General features: G+C 45.4%; 1 protein-coding gene across 2 annotated transcripts; it reads right to left on the reverse strand.

Moving 5' to 3' along the window:
• Nucleotides 1-14,133: 14,133 nt before the first annotated feature.
• PRR15 (proline rich 15) lies at nt 14,134-17,509 on the reverse strand. Of its 2 annotated transcripts, none has more exons than XM_073333603.1 (2): nt 17,022-17,509; nt 14,134-15,072 (listed from the first exon to the last, which is right to left on the reverse strand). In XM_073333603.1, the coding sequence occupies exon 2, from the start codon at nt 14,945-14,947 to the stop codon at nt 14,594-14,596; it is 354 nt and encodes a 117-aa protein (XP_073189704.1). In that variant the 5' UTR covers nt 14,948-15,072; nt 17,022-17,509; the 3' UTR covers nt 14,134-14,593. The 2 variants fall into 2 exon arrangements, with proteins under 2 accessions (XP_073189704.1, XP_073189706.1); XM_073333605.1 differs by lacking the exon at nt 17,022-17,509 and adding an exon at nt 15,250-15,344.
• Nucleotides 17,510-18,293: the final 784 nt, after the last annotated feature.

The following is an 18,293-nucleotide window of genomic DNA, read 5'->3' on the forward strand; positions in this document are numbered from 1 at the left end:
GGGAAATAAAACATCCTGTCACCTATCAGCTGAGAATCAGAATCAACTTTATTGTAGTCCAAATATTCCTTAGAATCCTAATACAGGAGTTGACTTCAGTGGGAACTAGTTCAGGTTCATAATGCATACACAATAAAGCACATAGTGAGTCTCAGCTCAGCACACCATTTTGTTGCCAATTTGCTATAGCCTCAGCAAATCAGTTTGCCTGTCCGTCAAAGAGTGTAAAGGCCACATTTAAATATGTATGTCCAAAGCTGTGTTTTATAACAGATGTACTTTTGAAGACATTCCGTTATGTCTTGTACCTCACTAGTGTGCTTATACCTACCACACTTGTAAATACTTCACAGCACATTATGTCTTATTCCTCAGATGCTGTTGTTCCTACTCAATGAACCCTTTAGCAATGGTACAATTAATAGCTAACACTCTACAGCGTTCAGAACGTTCGAAGCAAGTGCATGAAGAATGTACTGAGGAATTAGCTTTCTTCATGTTTTGGGTTGGGGTGGAGGGAATTCTCTCTCAAGATTTCTCATCTCCATTGCAGGTGGCTTCTCTGAAGACTTCAGATTCTGTCATTTTGCTGATCAGGAGGCTGCATAATGTATCTCACTACTGTCTTGTGGGAACAGCTTCTTCTACTGGAAATAGATCTTAAGACATATATCCTTGGATGTATTGAGGATTATCCTTGATTACATACACCAAAACTTGATATCAAGCAAAAAAAAATGGCTGTCAGTAAGTGAAACATATGCTATTCAAACATCTGAATTGCCTTTAAAAATCCTGGGGAGAAAGTCATACCATTGAAAGAATCAAAACTAGGGGACCTATAACCTAAACATTAGGAATCTACAGTAGTAGTACTGAACAGAGGGTAATAGTAAACACACACTATGAAATAAGTTACCAGGGAAGGTGAATGAAACAGAGGGTATAAATGAGTATAAATGCCCACTTAGATTTGGGGAAAGTGGGGTCCAAAACCAGACCAGCATATTGGGCAGGATGGAAGGCCAGTTACTGTTTTTAAAAGGTCTCATGCTCTTAATATTTTGACATGGTAAAAATCATTCATTTTAATGACTCAAGCTCCAAGTTAAATAACGTTCACATTAAATCCCTGTATGTGAAATCTAACAAAATCAATGAGCCTGGGCATGCCCCTTATTAAGCTATTTTACCATGCTTTTGATTTTCAGAAGAGCTAAAATATTCTCTTCCTCACCCCAATATATTATTATAGTGACCAATGTATGAGAGATGGTTGTAGAATGCCCATGAAACCTGTAGATTCTTGTTGGGCCCAACAAGCCAAGAGGGAGCCCCAAAGGTGCCAAAATTATTAGTCATACCCTGCTCTTGATAGTAGATGCACTGACTCAGTACAACTGCAATTGTCAAGTTAATGTACCTGAGATGCTAAGGGTGTCCCCTCAAGGTACCAAGATGGTGGGATCACCCTATGTATTCCTGGACTTTGAAGAACAGAGAGAATTCCATTCCTGAATTTTCAGAGAGGAAAAACTTAATGAAGTGTGAGGGGGAAAAACTTTGGGCAAGTTACATCCTTGGCAGAGTATCAATAAGAAAAGTCTGTTTCGTAGTCCAACAAATAAAATTGTAATCAGCGTATTTTTAAACTGGTTTGTCAGGATGATGAGGAGAGTGCCAAGGTAAGGGGCTGACTGAGCTTCCATTTCAAAGTTCATAGATGTTAAGAGCCCATAAGTTGCAAAAGTGGGTGTTATGATACCTGACCTCCTGCATGACCCAGCTTCACCCAATAATCCCAGGAGTGGAGGAAATTGTTCTTCACTCTTAATTTAACTGTTCCTGGTGATTTTTTTCTCCTTTCCAGACATTCATAAATTCCAAGGCCTGAAGGGACCATTGTGATCATCTAGTCTGATCTCCTGTATAACACAGGCCACAGAACTTTCCCTAAATAATTCTTAAGGCATCTCTTTTAGAAAAACATCAGATCTTGATTAAAAATTGCTAATAATAGAGAATCCACCATGAGCCTTGGTAAATTGTTCCAATAGTTAATTGCCCTCACTGTTAAAACTTGGCACTTTATTTCCTGTTTGAATTTGTCTATCTTTAACTTCCAGGCATTGGATCATCTTATACCTTTGTTTGCTAGACCAAAGAGCCCATATCAAACATTTGATCCCCATGTAGGTTCTTACAGACTGTAATCAAGTCACCTTTTAGCCTTCTCTTTGATAAGCTAAATATATCCATACAAAGCATTATTAAGTCTATCCATACAAAGCATTATTTTTAAACTTTTAATCATTCTCATGGCTCTTCTGTGAACCCTCTCCAATTTATCAACATTCTTCTTGACCTGGACACAGCATTCCAGCAGTGGTCTCACCAGTGTCAAACAGAGGTAAAATAACCTCTCTACCCCTACTCAAGATTCCTGTTTATGTATCCAAGGATCGCATTAGCCCTGTTGGCTCAGTGTTGTACTAGGAGCTAATATTCAGCTGACTATCCACCACAACCCCCAGATCTTTTTCAGAGTCACTGATTCCCAGGATAGAATCCCCCATCCCATAAATATAGCCTACATTCTTTGGCCTTCTTTTAACAACCTCTGTGAAAGGATCCATTTTCAGTGATTTCCTTTGTGACTGTGTCCTTCGTTGAAGAACACTGTTTACTAGAGACTTAGGGTACATCTACAGGGGGATAAAAGCCCCTTGGCACAGCCGCAGCTGGCCTGGGTCAGCTGAGTCGGGGTCATGGGTTTTTTCATCCCTGTGTCTACATACCCTCACAGACCCCACTCCAAGTGAGCCATCTTAGGCTTTAGGTCTAGCAGGAAGGTTTTACCAGTTACACAGATATACTTAAACAGGTATAACCTTCCTCCTCCTGTGTGGACACTCTTATTAGTGGTTATTGGTTTAAAAATCATACCCCAAAGACTTTCCCATGTAGACAAGGCCCAAGCTTGGGGAGCCACTAGAAACAGCACTGGAACAAGAGAGGCGCTACCCACTGGAACCAGCTAGTCCCTTAAGGTGAACAGACTTGAGAATCTTCAATAGGACATGAGTTCCTTCCAATTAAGGGTGCGGACCTAAGAGCTTGTCAGACCAGCCTATCCCAGGGGTGGGGAGATCACTTTTATTGCTTTATAATTGTGGTGAATACTTATATTATTTGAACATTGTACAATCTTATATATCTGTCAGCACTGTGTGACATGCCAGCCAGCCTGCACTGTGTGACATGCCATCTCAGACCTACTTTATCAAACACCAGGCAAGCAAAGATAATTTTTAAAATGTATTTTGTGACCCAGCGCATGTGCCTGCATTTCTGCCATGAGACCACAGCCATGGTCAGAAACCTAATAGGCACTCTTGTGACAACTTATATTTATACAGCATCTTTTATCCAGAGGGATCCCAAAACACTTTGCAGATTGTCTGCATAGGAATCGGTATGCAATTCACAGAAACACAGCCACCTCTGATGTGAAATGTAGCAGAAATATAACAGCATGCAGCAGCACTACATGACAGAGTAAAGAGGATGTGGCAAGATTCATCTGAAGTTAGGGAGGGCACCAAGAAATTATCAGACAAATTTGGAATTTAATCAGGACTGGTTTCAGAGTAACAGCCGTGTTAGTCTGTATTCGCAAAAAGAGAAGGAGTACTTGTGGCACCTTAGAGACTAACCAATTTATTTGAGCATGAGCTTTCGTGAGCTACAGCTCACTTCATCGGATGCATACCGTGGAAACTGCAGCAGACCAGGACCGTCCTTCTTTTTGTGAAAAGCATTCCCTGCTCTGCCAATGACTTCCTGGGGCCAAGTCAAGGAGCCTGACTGTGTCTCAGCGCCTCATGGGTAAAACTGGAATAATAGTATTTCCTCCCCTCAGAGGATAAACACACTAACGATCATGGAGTACTCAAATACTATGGTAATAGGAGCAATGTAAGTACCTTACATAGGCAAGCTACTGGAACTTTAATAATACTGACACTTTATCAGGAAGAAGAGCTCTGTATGGCTTGAACGCTCCTCTCTCGCACCAACAGATGTTGGTCCAATAACAAATATTACTTCACTCACCCTGTCTCTCACATTATCAGGACCTCCGTTTTACATCTCATCTTTCAGATAACATCTTTCTGTCCTCAACTCCATGCTTCAGTACTAACGGAGAATGGAGGAGTGCCACCTACTGAATGACTCGGTCCTCTTCCGACAGTTATTCCATGGCAGTCTTTCACTTATGTACTGACTGGGTTCGAACCTTTTCAGTCTGTGGGATGGGTGAGACTGCACAACTACCTGGTGAAGCAACGCAGCCACATCATCAGGTGTAGTTATTTTTTAGAGCATCTAGGCAAAGTCACAGGAAAGATCAAAAACACATTGTGAAAAAAACACCTGCCTGCAGTGACCAATAAGAGAGCAAACCCGACACTGAGCCTGATGGAAATGACCCAGAAAGGACTATTAGCCACCAATATCAGGAGGGGGAAAAAAAGATGACACACTTGCCTGGCTCAAGCAAAATATTTGGGTAAACAGACTGGTCTTGCACCATCCCTGCAGGCCATCATGTTGGCCTCTGAAAAACCACAAAGGAGAATGAGTTCCAGAGATGATAACCCTCCACCAAGAATGACCTCTCTTCTTCCAGCCCCAGTCCCTATCTAGGATGCAGAATGAGGTTTCCAATTCAGAATTCCAGCAGAATGACTCCAGGATTTACCTTCTTTAAAGCAAAAGACACTGGCTCACTACAGCTGCAATTGCCACTTGCCAGCTCATTGTATACCCTGAAATCTCAAGGGTATGTTTCCCCTCAAAGTACCAAGATGCAAGTGACTTGCCTACTAGTAGGAGCAAGAAAGTGTGGTCCACTAAATTGCCATAAAAGAAACAGATCTTCATCTGAGCTCTATAATGTGCAAACATTAAAGGTGAAGCTTTCAGAAGTGCTCAGCACAGGCCCAACTCTAGTCTCACTGAAGTCAAGGGGGAGTTTCAGAGCCCAATCCCACACTCAGAGATGCTTACTGCATGGGCAAGGGGAATCCCGTCTGTATTTGCCCTCAGCCTCTCCATATATTTAATAAGCTAATGCAATTGTTTGATCAAGCAGAACTGGCAGTTCTCCAAGTGCCTTGTGAGTTGAGCCCTGAGTGAACCTCACCATAACACATCAAAATGAGGCTACTGAATCATGGGTTAAAATAGATTGAAACAGGTTGGGGAGCTTGCACTGCACCGGCTGACCACAGCACTGCCCCCACAAACCGAGGAGAAGAGGAGCCCTGCCTCTGATTTTAGCAGAAAAGATAGAGCTGTGCTCTCCAGGCTCCCCATGACTTTTAAACTTTCCATTGAACAGCTTTTTGTCAGATTAAAATCTTTATGCTTAATTTGCCGTTAGAGCAGGTACGTCTTCCTCTCTCAGAACTCCTGTAACAGCCTGGGACGAGGTATGGCAGGTTCAGAACACTGGGCTTTCTATTCAGAGCCTGCTTGCGTTGTATTTCACCTTGAACTCTCAAGGGATTCTCCATTCAAACCTTCAAACCTAAAAGCATTTATTGAGACATCATAGGCCAGATTTTCAAAGGTTACATGAGTGCCATATCACATGTGGATTTGCACATGTCAGCTCACGCATGCAAATACCCAATGTGTACTGACAAGTGAAGTATTTGCATACAGATTTGACCAGCTAGGTGCTATGTGGGCATACAAATACCACATTTGCAAGGACTCCAGATAATTTAGCCCTATATTTGCACCACTTTGTGTGTGTGTGTGTGTGTGTGTGTGAGAGTAAAATTCTTACAATCCTTGGTACCATATACTGCAGCCACTATACAATCAGAAAATGGCAGAAAGAACCAATGAAGCCTGTGCAAGTGTCCCCTCAGGTCCCCTCAGAAACATAACGTAGGCCTAAAAATGATTTACGAATAGAATCATGCTGCTGTTTTTACTCTACACTGGCTGCTTTTGAAAGGTGTCAAATGACTGCTGCTTGACACTGGGATTTGCTGGAAGCAAACATTTTTAAAGCATTTGAAGAGCTTTTACTTAAATGGCTTTCGATTGTGTTGACTGAGGGTGTGTCCTTTCCTGGCTGGCCAGGGGAATAGGTAAAGACCATGGCAGTAACCAATATCAAAACAGTGGAAAAACACACATTTCAGGGCTTATAACTGACTTGGGATTTTGGTCTCTCTCTCTCAATAGAGACAAAAGGAAAAAGAAGATTTCTCTTGGGTTTATGAAGAAAGCTGCTTACAAGTACAACCCGATCTGGAGAAAGAGAACAAAGGAACAGTGGCTTTGCAGAAATGTTATACTACAGCCTGATTGAAAAAGTTTCACTGAAAGATTCTTTAAGGAAGAATTCTGAACAAGAGCTGGAAAAGATCAAGTAGCAGCTGGAAGGCAAGAATAGCTGTCCAGGGGGAGGAACTCTCCCTTGAGCATGGATGCTTTAAAACACAGAAAAAGAAATTCATACATTAGCATGCAGTCGTCTGGTATGTGCCGTTATGGTAAACTATCATGTGCTATTTATTAACCCAATGGTGACTGCTCTGTGCTGTAGCATTTATTAACATACTTGTCATGAGGATAATTTTGATAGGAAAAGTGTCATATCCAGCACTAAAGTGACATAGGCTTAGTTATATTGGTATAACCCCCTTTGTGGACACACTTATTCCAGACAGAATAAGAGGACCTTCTTTCAATTTAAGCTTAACCCTCTACCCAAGAGACAAACTAACCGCCACCCCCTGAAAAAGGCCCTCTTGGTTTACATTTAAAAGTCAGGTCAAGGTATCTGTGTCAGTCAGGGGTGGGGAAAAACCACACCCCTCACTTACACAGCTATGCCAACCTAACCCCCAGTGGAGATGTAGCTTTGGCAATGGAGGAATGCTTCCATCAACATAGGTAACTTTGAGGAGGTGGTGTTCCTGCACCAATGGAAAAATCCCTTCCATCAGTGTAGGCTCTGTCTGCCCGGTAGGTTATGCTAGCATCATAGCAATACCAACATAGCTTTGCCAGCATAGTCTGTGTAGTATGTAGAGACAGCCTTATACTGGAATAAGAGCATCTGCAAGGAGGGTTATATTGGTATAATTAAATCAGTTTAAATTCTCAGCCTAGGTTATACCAAACCTTTTTTTTTTTTTTTTTTTTTTTTTAAATAAGAGACCTAAGGACCATGAGTCCCATTGCAAGTCAATGAGACTTGTTCTCCTAAGTCTTTCAGGCACATTTTAAAATCACACCCATACTTTATAATATGTGGTCTATCAGGAACTGTTTGCTAGAGATATGCAGCATCTACACTTTATTATGTGGATAAGTGATGGGCAAACTTCAAGAGGTTTGGATAATCACTTCAGGTAGAGACCAAACATTTTAGAATGCTCATCTGACTCTGAATCCACATTTTATTAGAAGTTGGTTTTTTGAGGCAACCTTCCATCTAGTCTAGTTTCCATTCTCAGACAATAGCAAATACAAGATGCGCGTAGCCAGTGGAGATGCAGCTACTTATATAAGATATGAATTTGGCCCTACAGACTTACCTGTAAAATAGAGATAATACTTATCTACTTTTGGGAGTGTTATAAGGATTAATGTTCAGACCACTGTGCTATGGAGAAGTAACGAATTATGCAAGTTGCTAAGTATTATTAAAGTTGGGTGTGTGGGTGTGAGGTGGGTTGTATAAGCATCCTTAAAGTTTATTGAAGCTTAAAATTTTACAGTTGATGGACACTGCCAATTTCTCCCTTGGTACAACAAAAAGCAACTGGAAAGCTTATTCAAATGGATGAATAGTACATTAAATCAACTGTCAAAATCGCCTGTACAGTAAACCATAATCACAGCAAAATAATATTGACTTCTACATAATGCGTAAGGGAAAAGTGATTGTCTGTAATTGCAAAGATAGTGTTTCTAGGTTTCAGCTTTCAAATCAACATAAGAAGTTGTGGAGAGGCGGGCAGTAGTGTTTGAAACTATAATGCTGTACATTGCTTTCTTGACATAGTAGTTTCCCATTTCAGACAATGGGATGGTATTAAAACCTGCTATAGCTAACGCACGAACAAGATGAATTTCAATATATTGAATATAGTTATTCAAACTGGAATCAAGCAGGACACAGGAGATACCACCGTAATCTTGCAGGAAGTGCTAAGACTCTCTTTCATGCACAAGAGAAGGACTACTTGTGGTTTTATGCCTCTTGCTAAAGACAGCATCACCTCATGCACCATGCTCAATCTTGACATCACACCAAAGAAACAAACCAAAAACCATGTTAGTCTGTCCCCTTCTTTTAGACAGTGGTTGCACCCACAATAGTCAGTTTCCAGAAACTTCTCTTGGTCCTTTTTAAAACGATTTGAAATGAACTGCTCTGAGTTTTGCCCTTGAAAATTTATCCTGTATCTGTAACTATTGCATTTAAATAAAATTCTACTTTACTAAACAATGTCAGGACTGAGTATGGAGTCTGCCGGTAGCATTTAAAGGGTTTTTTTTCCCAAAAGCACGCAACATTGTTCTAACTCTGCTCCCACTTATGTTAGAGCAGTTGGGGCCAACACTGAGCTTTTTTAGAAGCTCCAGTCATGGAGAACACCTCTGGAGTTACGCAATTACAAGGGGCTGCAAACCTGGGAAAATATTCATATGTCTCAGGTAGGTGTATTTACAGCACCTAATTTAAGTCTCAATTCAGCTTCCATTTATGTAAATCACTGGCAAAATTTTCTATAAGGAAAACAGTTTCCATAAGGAAGGGTAAAATTGAGCTCTTTTTTTTCTCTTGGCCATTGTGTACCAGATCCTGCAAACACTTATGCATGTAAATAACTCTGTGCTCTTGACCAGCCCCATTGAAATCAATGGTATGGTTCACCTGTGTAAACGTTTACAAGATTGGGGACAAAACGTGGACCTGCAAAACTGAGTTCTAGGCCTGGAATGGAAAAACAGTGGTGTAAAGAAAAGGCCATGTGTCTGCAACAGTAGAATGGACAGTATGCCTATTTCCTGATTGGAACAAATGTGTAGGTTTGTATTTCTTTAACTGTTATTGGCCCAAAGGACTGAGTTTTTAACTCAGTGTTGAATGCTCAGAGCATAAGGGCAAAGGGTGAGCTAGAGGCTGCAGTTGTTACTTAAGCAATAGTGAGCTGTTCCTAGGAATAAGGGAAAGGATCAAAACTGACAAAGAGGTGTTCTTGCAGATACAAAACAGAAGGAGATATGGCAAAGAAAGCCATGCACACAAGAGCAAAATACTTCTGGCATGGATAAACTGTATGTATCAAGTGTCAAATATTATGAACTGCCATCCCAAACTATGCAAAGTCTTACATTTATCTTTACTCATGTGAGGATTCCTATTAACTTCAGGAGGGATTGCTCATCTGAGTAAAGGTACTCAGATAGGATGAGGGCCTAAGGCTGTTATAAGTTTGTATTCCAATGCACACATACTGCTTTGCTGAGATAAAGTATTTAAATGTGAGTGTTAAACTCAATTCTTTGGATGGAGCTACTGATCATTTTAATTTATTTGAAGTCTACATCCAAAGATCTATTTCTATTTTTAAGATGCTTGGGAAATGTCAGAACCCTGCAAAACTCCACCCTGGCTTACCATAGGTTAGTGGTAGGGCAGGGGGGAAGGACCCTTAGGTGAATATCAGAGGGAATAAAGGAGGATATTTGGGGGGGGGGAGGGGGGATTGTGCCTCCTAATGTAGAAATTCTGCACCAAAGATTCTTTCTTAAGAAAGAAGAACAAAAGAAGAAAAACACTGGGAGCTGGCTGCCCAGCTTTGCTGCCAAACACTCTGGAGGACTATAGGGAATGACATCACAAGAGGCTGAAAGCTGAGCTGCTGCTCTCAAAGGATAGCCAGGGCATATTGATCCTTCTGTTCAGTTCCGGGTTGGGAATATAGCTGCTCAGATTTCAACCACTTGTGATATTATCCCACTAATTCTCCACACAAAACAACAAGACCTCATATTTCTAATGTAAAACAAGTCGAATTTGAACTATACAAATATAATTTAGAAGCAATAAAGTGCACAAGTAGTCCCATCTATCCCTTTGCAGTTCACCTTACATTAGATCCTCAGGTGCAAACATCTCAGCAGCATTAGATGTTGATTTCTTTAAATTCTTGCAGACCTTGGGGCTTCAGAAGAGCCAGATATGTCTTTTTCAGGTGAAGTCACCCTCCACATGTGGAGAAGGGAGCCTCCAACTGCCCTACCCAATCTTCTTTGCAACAAGAGTGAGCAGCAACCTGACCAGCATATAGTAGCAAGGAATGAGTCACCAGCTAGTTAAACCCTGTCTTCCCCTTCTGTCTTTAGTTCAGCCAGGGCAGGACTGATCAGGCTTTAAGGTAACATTTTGCAAGGTTCTTAATAAAGCTTCTTTTCATTTTTTGAATGTTGATTTTTCATCCTAAAAAGTTCATTTCTTTAATCAGTTCAAATTCTTAATGATACTTAGATTAGGAGTAATTACAACGCTACCATGCAGAGTTAAATTGAACCTCATCTTCTTGTCTCTTTGCAATTACTTTTTTTTTAAAGTTGTCCTACTTCCTGGATTTCTTTTCTTAAACATACATTTTATAAAAAGTTGGGGCAGGAAGAAGGGGAATATGTAAGTATCTTGAATACAATTTCCCCCCACAGGCATTTATTGCATAGAAATTCATTGTCTCTGACCAAGTGTTCTCCAACACTGCCCACTCACGCACTCTAAACTGGAAAGAAAGCCTCCTTTGGAGTGACAAGAATTCCATACAATTATTGCATAATTAATATGATGACATATTTTCTAGCATTGTGTAAAATCTCGATGCACTTAGGCTAATTAAACCAGTGTGTTCATTCGTTATGGGGGTTAGTAATAGGATTTGGAACCCTTTGTCTCTAGAAATGTGGCCCAAATGTATTACCACCTAGAAGCTGATGGCCTCTGTGCAATGAAATGATGGTCACAGCTCATTTTCTAATGGATAAAACCAGTTTGTCAAAAGCCACCATCAACACTGACAGCACTTTTCTTTTTGATAGTTTCAGTGGAGAAGCAAAGGGCTTGACTGAGCCAGAAAACAGAATTATTCTTCCCCACCCCCCGCTCCAGGGCAGTCTAAAGACAGGAAGATTCTTGCTATCCATGCTGTTTGGGGGTAAAATGACTTCACAGTCTGACCCTGTTCTGAGCTCTTACTCATTTATAACATGGGACTTTAAAAATATGATGACATGATGTTTGACAATTGGTCAGATATTGACCAGTACTGGTATTAAACACTAATAGCAACATTTTGAACATCCTAGCTGAATTCTAACAACAACAAAGAATCCAAACATAATATTTTGTGGCTGTCTAGGGAGTTTCAACTGTTGATCTCAAAATGTTGTACAAACTGTAGGATTATTCTCATTTTAGACAAGATAGATGAGGCACAGAGGCCCTAACTGACTTGTCAGAAATTACATAGTCAGCCAGCTGTAGAGTCAGAAGTGGAAGCCCCACTGATCAGCACTACATCCCGTTAAATTTCTTGCTGTCCTGAAAGGATTTGCCAGGCCTTAAATACAAATGATCAACAATGGCTCTCCCTCCTTTCTCCGACTTCTCCTAGGCAGTGCAGGAATTAGCTGTACTCTGGTGCTATTTTCATAGATTCTAAGGCCAGAAGGGACTATCATAATCATCTACTCTGACCTTCTGCACTTTGCAGGTCACAGAATCTCACCTACCCACTCCTGTAATAGAGGAATGACAGTGGAACTGGGAAGACTGGCTTTCCTGGCCTCTTTTTAGCAGGACACAGCGCTACATTCTCTCAATATCCAGCAGCACCTTAACAAGGACAAGGAGCCCATTTGATGAGCTCAGGTAACGTGAACAGAGCCAGCACTAGGCATAAGCAGACTAAGCAATTGCTTGGGGCCCTGAGAGCAGTTCAAGGGGGCCCCCATTCACTTTTTATTATGTGTTGGAGATGGGAGGGGAAATATTCCTGGTTAGGGCCCTCAATAGGCCAGCACTGGCACTGCAAAACCTCTACTTCTAAACAGCAGCGGGCCACGTGTCAAAATTCACTGAGTAACCCAGAGCGTTCTATGATCTTGTAGTAAAAGGACTCCTCTTTGTAAGTCAGTGGAGGGGGGGTTGTTTTTCAACTAGAGTCCATATGTGTGAAGGGTGGGCTGTGGCAGGGATGGAGGAGAGAAGGAGGGGCTGCTATATCTAGAAACAGTAAATGGGACGGGAAGGGAAACTCCCATTTAAGCCTTTTTTCCACAAATGCTGCACTATTAAAGTAATATTAACATGCACTGTAACAGCATAAAGTAATATTAGAGTGCACTGTTATAAAGTCATTGATCTGACCAAGTTGTGTGATGGTAGAAGAGTTACTCAGGCAAGAGATTTCTAAAAGTCTATAAATTAAATATCCCCAGAAGTGGACAGAGCAAGTTAAATTTGTCACAATAGAACTGGGAAGTCTGGCTTTCCTGGCCTTTTTTCAGCAGGACATAGCTTTACACTCTCCAGACATAACCCCATCTGAAGGTTAACAGACCACCTACTTACAACATTCACTATTTACTCTTCTGAAGAGGCGTATGCTATTGTCCCACTTCAGGAACAGTAAATTACTTGGTTAATCTAGACTAAGGGTACTCAGAAATCATAGTACATGGAATTTCAGGAGGACTGACTAAAGCCTATTAAATATCACAACCATACATTAATTCTTAGAAGTTTCTAATATGTTGGGAAAGAATTTTCAGTCTCTGCCACATTGATTTGTCTTTAGTCTCACTTATGGAAAGTGATTTTGACTATGCATAGTTTAGTTTGGTTTTAGGTTTTCAAAACCAGTTTTATTTACCTTAGATACTATAAATAGATAAGACATTTTTCCACTCTAGTTTTCCTCTTTACATCTCAGCATCTCAGTAGATATGTTTTGGCTCATGGTTTGCTTTGTAACAGAGCCTTTCTGAAAACTCAAGGGAAGTTTGAGATGTCAATTACTCGGAGAATCAGTACTTCCACTTCATGTTTGATTGCAACCAGCAGAAACATTGGGAACCTTGAGCCTGTTTGCATGGGGATAAAGGCTAAGACTATCATCATCACTACCAATAACCCCTTACATGTTCATGGGCATTCTTGCTTTCAGTGCTGGCTGCAATCATACTAAACACAACTCTGTTGAGCATCAGCAGCGTTATTCTCTCCCTAAAAGGTATTTACCTTTTATCACTTACTTTCTTTGGTTGAGTTTCATTAGATTGAAACCATCAGTTACTGGAGAACCATGCTACTAATGCACTGTGTACCTTCCTTAGGGAGCTGAATGACAAATCTGAACAGCTCTTCTCTACAAGAAAACTACAGATTCACCTCTTGAGCACTTGCTTATAATTACCTAGACGTTTGGTGGGATGGAGGAAGAAAGGAGAGAGAAATTCTGTTCAAATATGCAAGAGGCAAATCCTAACACTTAAATGGACCAGGGGAACCCAAGGGCCTTTCACTTACAATAACCCACTTATAACTCACTGAATGTAACAGGGATTTGTTTACTCTTTTGCTTGACTTGTCTATTAGAGGCAAACAGCACTATGATTGTTAGAGATCTACAGGTACCCCGGGAAGTCCTTGGCCTTGAACTTAGGTAAGAGTACTTCGGTTTCACTTCCTTTAAAAAGAGGGTTTATCTTAGTGTTTTAGAGCAATGAACAATCCCCTTGGTCAGAAAACTGAGGAAGGATAGCCACCTATTTGGAAAAGCTACTGCAAAGAGGGGAGTCTGCCGTCTAGAGGGACATAGGTTGCCCTGTTGCTGACTCTACAACATATTATATTCTAACGTGAATGTAATTGACCATGTTCCTATGCTCCTTCTAGACTTTGGTTTATAAGCGTTGTTAATCTACAGCACACTAGTAATTTATGGCAGTGCATTGTCTTCCTCAGTTTGTAGCGTTTTTGCACCTTCAATTCCGACCAAGAAAATCTGCATTTACACTTCATCTTTATTTCATTATTAAATCCCATCCCCATTTGCTCGTGCTATTTTTGATCAAGAAAGGTATCCCGCTCTACCCCCTAAAATAAGCAGCAGGGCAGCACTTGTCAACTCCAGCCAGCGAGGGTGATAGTCCAGTCCAAAGTGCAGCAGCCAGGAACAGAGACACAGGGCGCTGGGATTATTTTTGTTTCCAAAATTCGGAATCCGAACGAGAGACTAGGCTCGTCCCTGGCCTGGTTACAGCGGGGTCACCGCGCCCCCCGGGGAGAGATGGCTTCCTCCTAGCGACGAGGGGCACCCAAGGCGTTTCCAAAGCAGCAGGTGTCTCCTCCTCTAGCCCCCAAGGAGCCGTGACTCTGTGGGTGGTGGAAAAGCGAGATCTGGGGGACTGGCTGCAGGGGCCAGGCTCGGTCAGACGGAGGCTGTACGGCAGCACACAGCCTCAGCTATTGCCTCTCCTCGCTGGCGTGGCTGGGCGCGCTGCCCTCGAACAGCTTGGGGCTCTCGGCCAGCAGAGGGGCTCGCACCTTGTGCTTTTCCTTGAAGCGGCCGGAGTGGGAGATCTTCAGGTTTCTGCGGTTGGCGCCGCCGCCGCCGCCAGGCTTCTCGCCCAATTTGGGCTCGCTGCTGCTGAAGTTGGGCTGCTGGTTCTCCCGACAGTCCGGGCCGGGGGGCGCCGGCGGGAGGGCGGGCTCAGCCGGGGGCGCCGGCGCTCCGGCCACCAGCCCCTCTTTGGCTTTTTTCCTGCTTCTGGTCAGCGCTTTCCACCAGGAGCCCGTGGTCGCGGTGCTGTCAGCCATCTTCTCCCGGCGCCCAGCCACCGCCGCCGGGGCAGGAGGCAGCCGCTCCCTGCTCCGGCTCGGCTCACCTGGGCTGCGAGCACTAGCGAGGCAGGGAACTCCCCGGGGCGCTCGCGGCGCGGCTCCTGTGCAGGAGGAAAGGAGAGGGAGTGACAGCTGCCAGGGCAGGAGAGCAGAGAAACTGACCAGGCTGGGCAGGAGGAGACGGAGAGGGCCCGAGGCCAGGCTGGCAGGCAGCCTGCCCTGCTCCGAGTCACACAGGGTGTTCTCTACCCGGGGGCTGGCTCTGAGCCCGAACCTACCTGCTGACTAGATGCCAGCCGCTGCCACAGGAACAGGGCTGGGCTTGAGATCCCCTTCTGCCCCAGGTGGCTCTATCACCTGAGTGGGTGGGGACACTAACTGCGGGAATCAGACGGGGGTTGTGGTTTCCAGAGATACTCAGGATCACAGCACTGGAAATAAGGCTAACGCAACGAAAGATCTTATTTCCAGCGTGCCCCTGCAGTTCCTGATGGATCAAGCCACCATCACTTAGGTCATTAGGAGCACACCAGGCTTCCAGACCGGTCCCTATTTTGCAGGGATCTTCGTATGACAGTCAGGACAGACTCGGTAGGCGAGGTACTATTTTGTTATGGACCAATTCGTCCATCTGCCTAGTCTATTTCATACCGTGGGATCAGCAGGGCTACAACATTGCTGCAAACAACTCCAGACTGAGGACGGACAAGTCTCTGCTATTCTGTCATAAACCCTAGAAGTTCTCACAGAGTCTTAGTATCGCAAACCACCACCATTTCCCTGATTTAAAAGATAGGGTTGATACAGATTGACTAACCTAAACACAAAGTAGTGAAGAGGGGAGTAATCTATTCATCTGGAGTCCATAAAAGCCCCTGCTTTGGAGAATTAACCCTACCCCAAGTTTTTGCACGTGTGCAGATCACTAGTAACTGGGGAGGGGACTTTGCTTTAACTTTTCAACCAGAGAGTCAGACACGTAGCAGAAGTCAGGAGGGCTTCTTTGTTCTGGGAGAGCGAAGCCAAGGGTCTAGTGATAGTGCCACTATTTTCACAAGTCATAGCTCCTTTCACAACACTTCAGGACTTCCACTAAACCAGAGCGCCAGGCGCAGAACCAGGCCAGATAAACGCTGAACTGAAGTTTAGATGGACTTCTTATTCAGGTTTTATCCGAGCCAAGCTCTCCCCTCCCCTCTCTGTGCAATTGATCCTCCGCCAAAGGTTATTCACCTCTCGATGCACATAGGGTTAACTGCACACCCACCAATGCCCCGAGGGTCTGCATCCCACAAGATCCTGCCCTCCTGCTTTACATCGCAAGGCCAAAGCCACCGAGAGAGAGGGCGAGAGAGCCATTACAGACAACGCCCGTTTAGCCCCAACTTGCAAACCAGAAAGCGCGCACACAGCCAGACTCAGAGCCAGGACCGCAACACGAGGCTTGCCTCTAAAAGTGGCGTGAACAGAGAGGTTAAGAATGGACAGGTTCCTTGCTCGCTAGCCCGGGCTTAGAGCAGCGCAGGCCGGACACCAGCGAGGCATAGGGAAGGCGCAGAACAGGATCCGCTGCTAAGTGGCTGCAGCCCTGGCGCCCCGAGCAGCTGCCCCCGCGCGCAGCGGGAGACCCTGGGGGGTTGCCGGCGCCGTGTGTCGTATTCCTTGGTAAGGGCGCGCGGGGCAGGGCAGCCAGCGGGCCCCGTGTGCCCGGGAACCAGCCAAGTGCCGCTGAGTTCGGCCACCAGCGGCAATCGGCTCCAATGGGGCCAGTCACCTGGGGAGGCAACAAGTCGGAGGGTGCCCGGGCCCCAGCTGGGGGGAGACGCCGGGGAAAGTTTTGCAGAGGGGCCGGGCCGAAGCCGGCCGGGAAGGGCGTGGGGCTAAGCGCAGGCCCCCGGCCTCGCGAGCGCCCCACTGGCAGCCGCCCGCTGCGGGGCCACAGCAGCGCTTGGCTCGGGGCGCCCGCGGCCGGGGCAGAGCAGGGAAGGCGCCCGGCGGGAAGCAGAGGGAGGCACCTGCGCGCCGGGGCAAAGCCGGGCCGAGCTCTCACCTGGCGGGAATCTGCGAGGGCCGGCGGCGAGGCTCCCTCCGCCCTAGGGCCCGCGCCTGCAAGGGGCAGCCGCGGCGAGTGTCCCTGCGGGGCGGAGAGCGCAGGTCGCCGGCTCCCAGGGGAACTCCCGCTGCCAATGCAACAGGCTGCGGCCAGCGCCGGGGGAGAGAGCCCGGGGCAGACCTTCAGGCGCCCGCCCGCCCGCTTTGCAGGTGAGCCTCCCAGCCGCTCCTTAACTGGCCATTCGGGCAACATCCGCCGGAGGAGCCGCCCGGCCCCTCTCCATCCCTCCGGGGCGGCGGAGACAGGCTGCGAGGCGGATGCGTTTCAGTGGACACTTGGTTTGGCCCGCCCGCCTCGCTTTCTCCAGCCTGCCCGGCCGCGTACCTCGCGTGTGGGCAGGAGGCAGGTGGAGGTGAGCCCATTGGCGCTCCCCCCGCGGCGGGGAAGCTCATTGGCTGCTGCGGAGCCCGGCCCGGCGGGGTGGAACGGCGGCAGCAGGGCCGCTCTCCGCGCCCGGGAGCCGGAGGGAGGGAGAGGGGCTGTGGCTCGCGGGCTGCCCCCGCAGAGCCGCCGGCACCGCGCAGCCTACAGCTGGCCTCGGGGAGATCAGGGCCCCAGTTCTAAGCAGGGTGCAAACACGCGGGGAGAGAGCGCCCCGGCCGCACAGAGCTCCCGCCACGGCTGTGACAGGCGGCGGGGGGAGGAATGTGGCCGGCCGAAGGCGACACATCAGCCCGAGGCAGGACTGGAGCCGCCAGGCAGTGCAGCTCCGCGGACGCCCTGGTGTCACGGCGACAGGACGCATCCCGCCAGTGGCAGGGACGAATTTTCTCTTTTTAAAGCCCAACGTTTGGTTTAAAAGTAGAATCCTTCCCTTCTCCCCTCCCCAATGTTTAATGAAAATGCTCTTGATTACAATGATTCAAGTCTCGCTGTGTGTTAGCCATTATACAGGCATATACAAAGGCACTGTCTCTACCCTTAAGAACTCACAATCTTTTAAATTGTGGTTTTACCCCAGTCCTTTAATTGGATCAATGTGAGTGGACCTTTGAAAGCCCTATTGATGGCAGATGTAGATCCGATTGCAGCACTAGGATCAAGACAAACACAGGTGATGGGTTTGAGGAGACCTGTTAAGCACAAACATTATTTTTTGGTTAAATTTCTACTACGGCCCAATGCCTCCTTCTACTGATTGGCAGATTTCTTGCAGGCATCACAGCAAAAGTGTATCTTAGAAAAAGGATTTGAAAGAGAAGAGGGTAG

The sequence above is a fragment of the Lepidochelys kempii genome, chromosome 2 (genome assembly GCF_965140265.1).
Source record: "Lepidochelys kempii isolate rLepKem1 chromosome 2, rLepKem1.hap2, whole genome shotgun sequence".
NCBI lineage: Eukaryota > Metazoa > Chordata > Testudines > Cheloniidae > Lepidochelys > Lepidochelys kempii.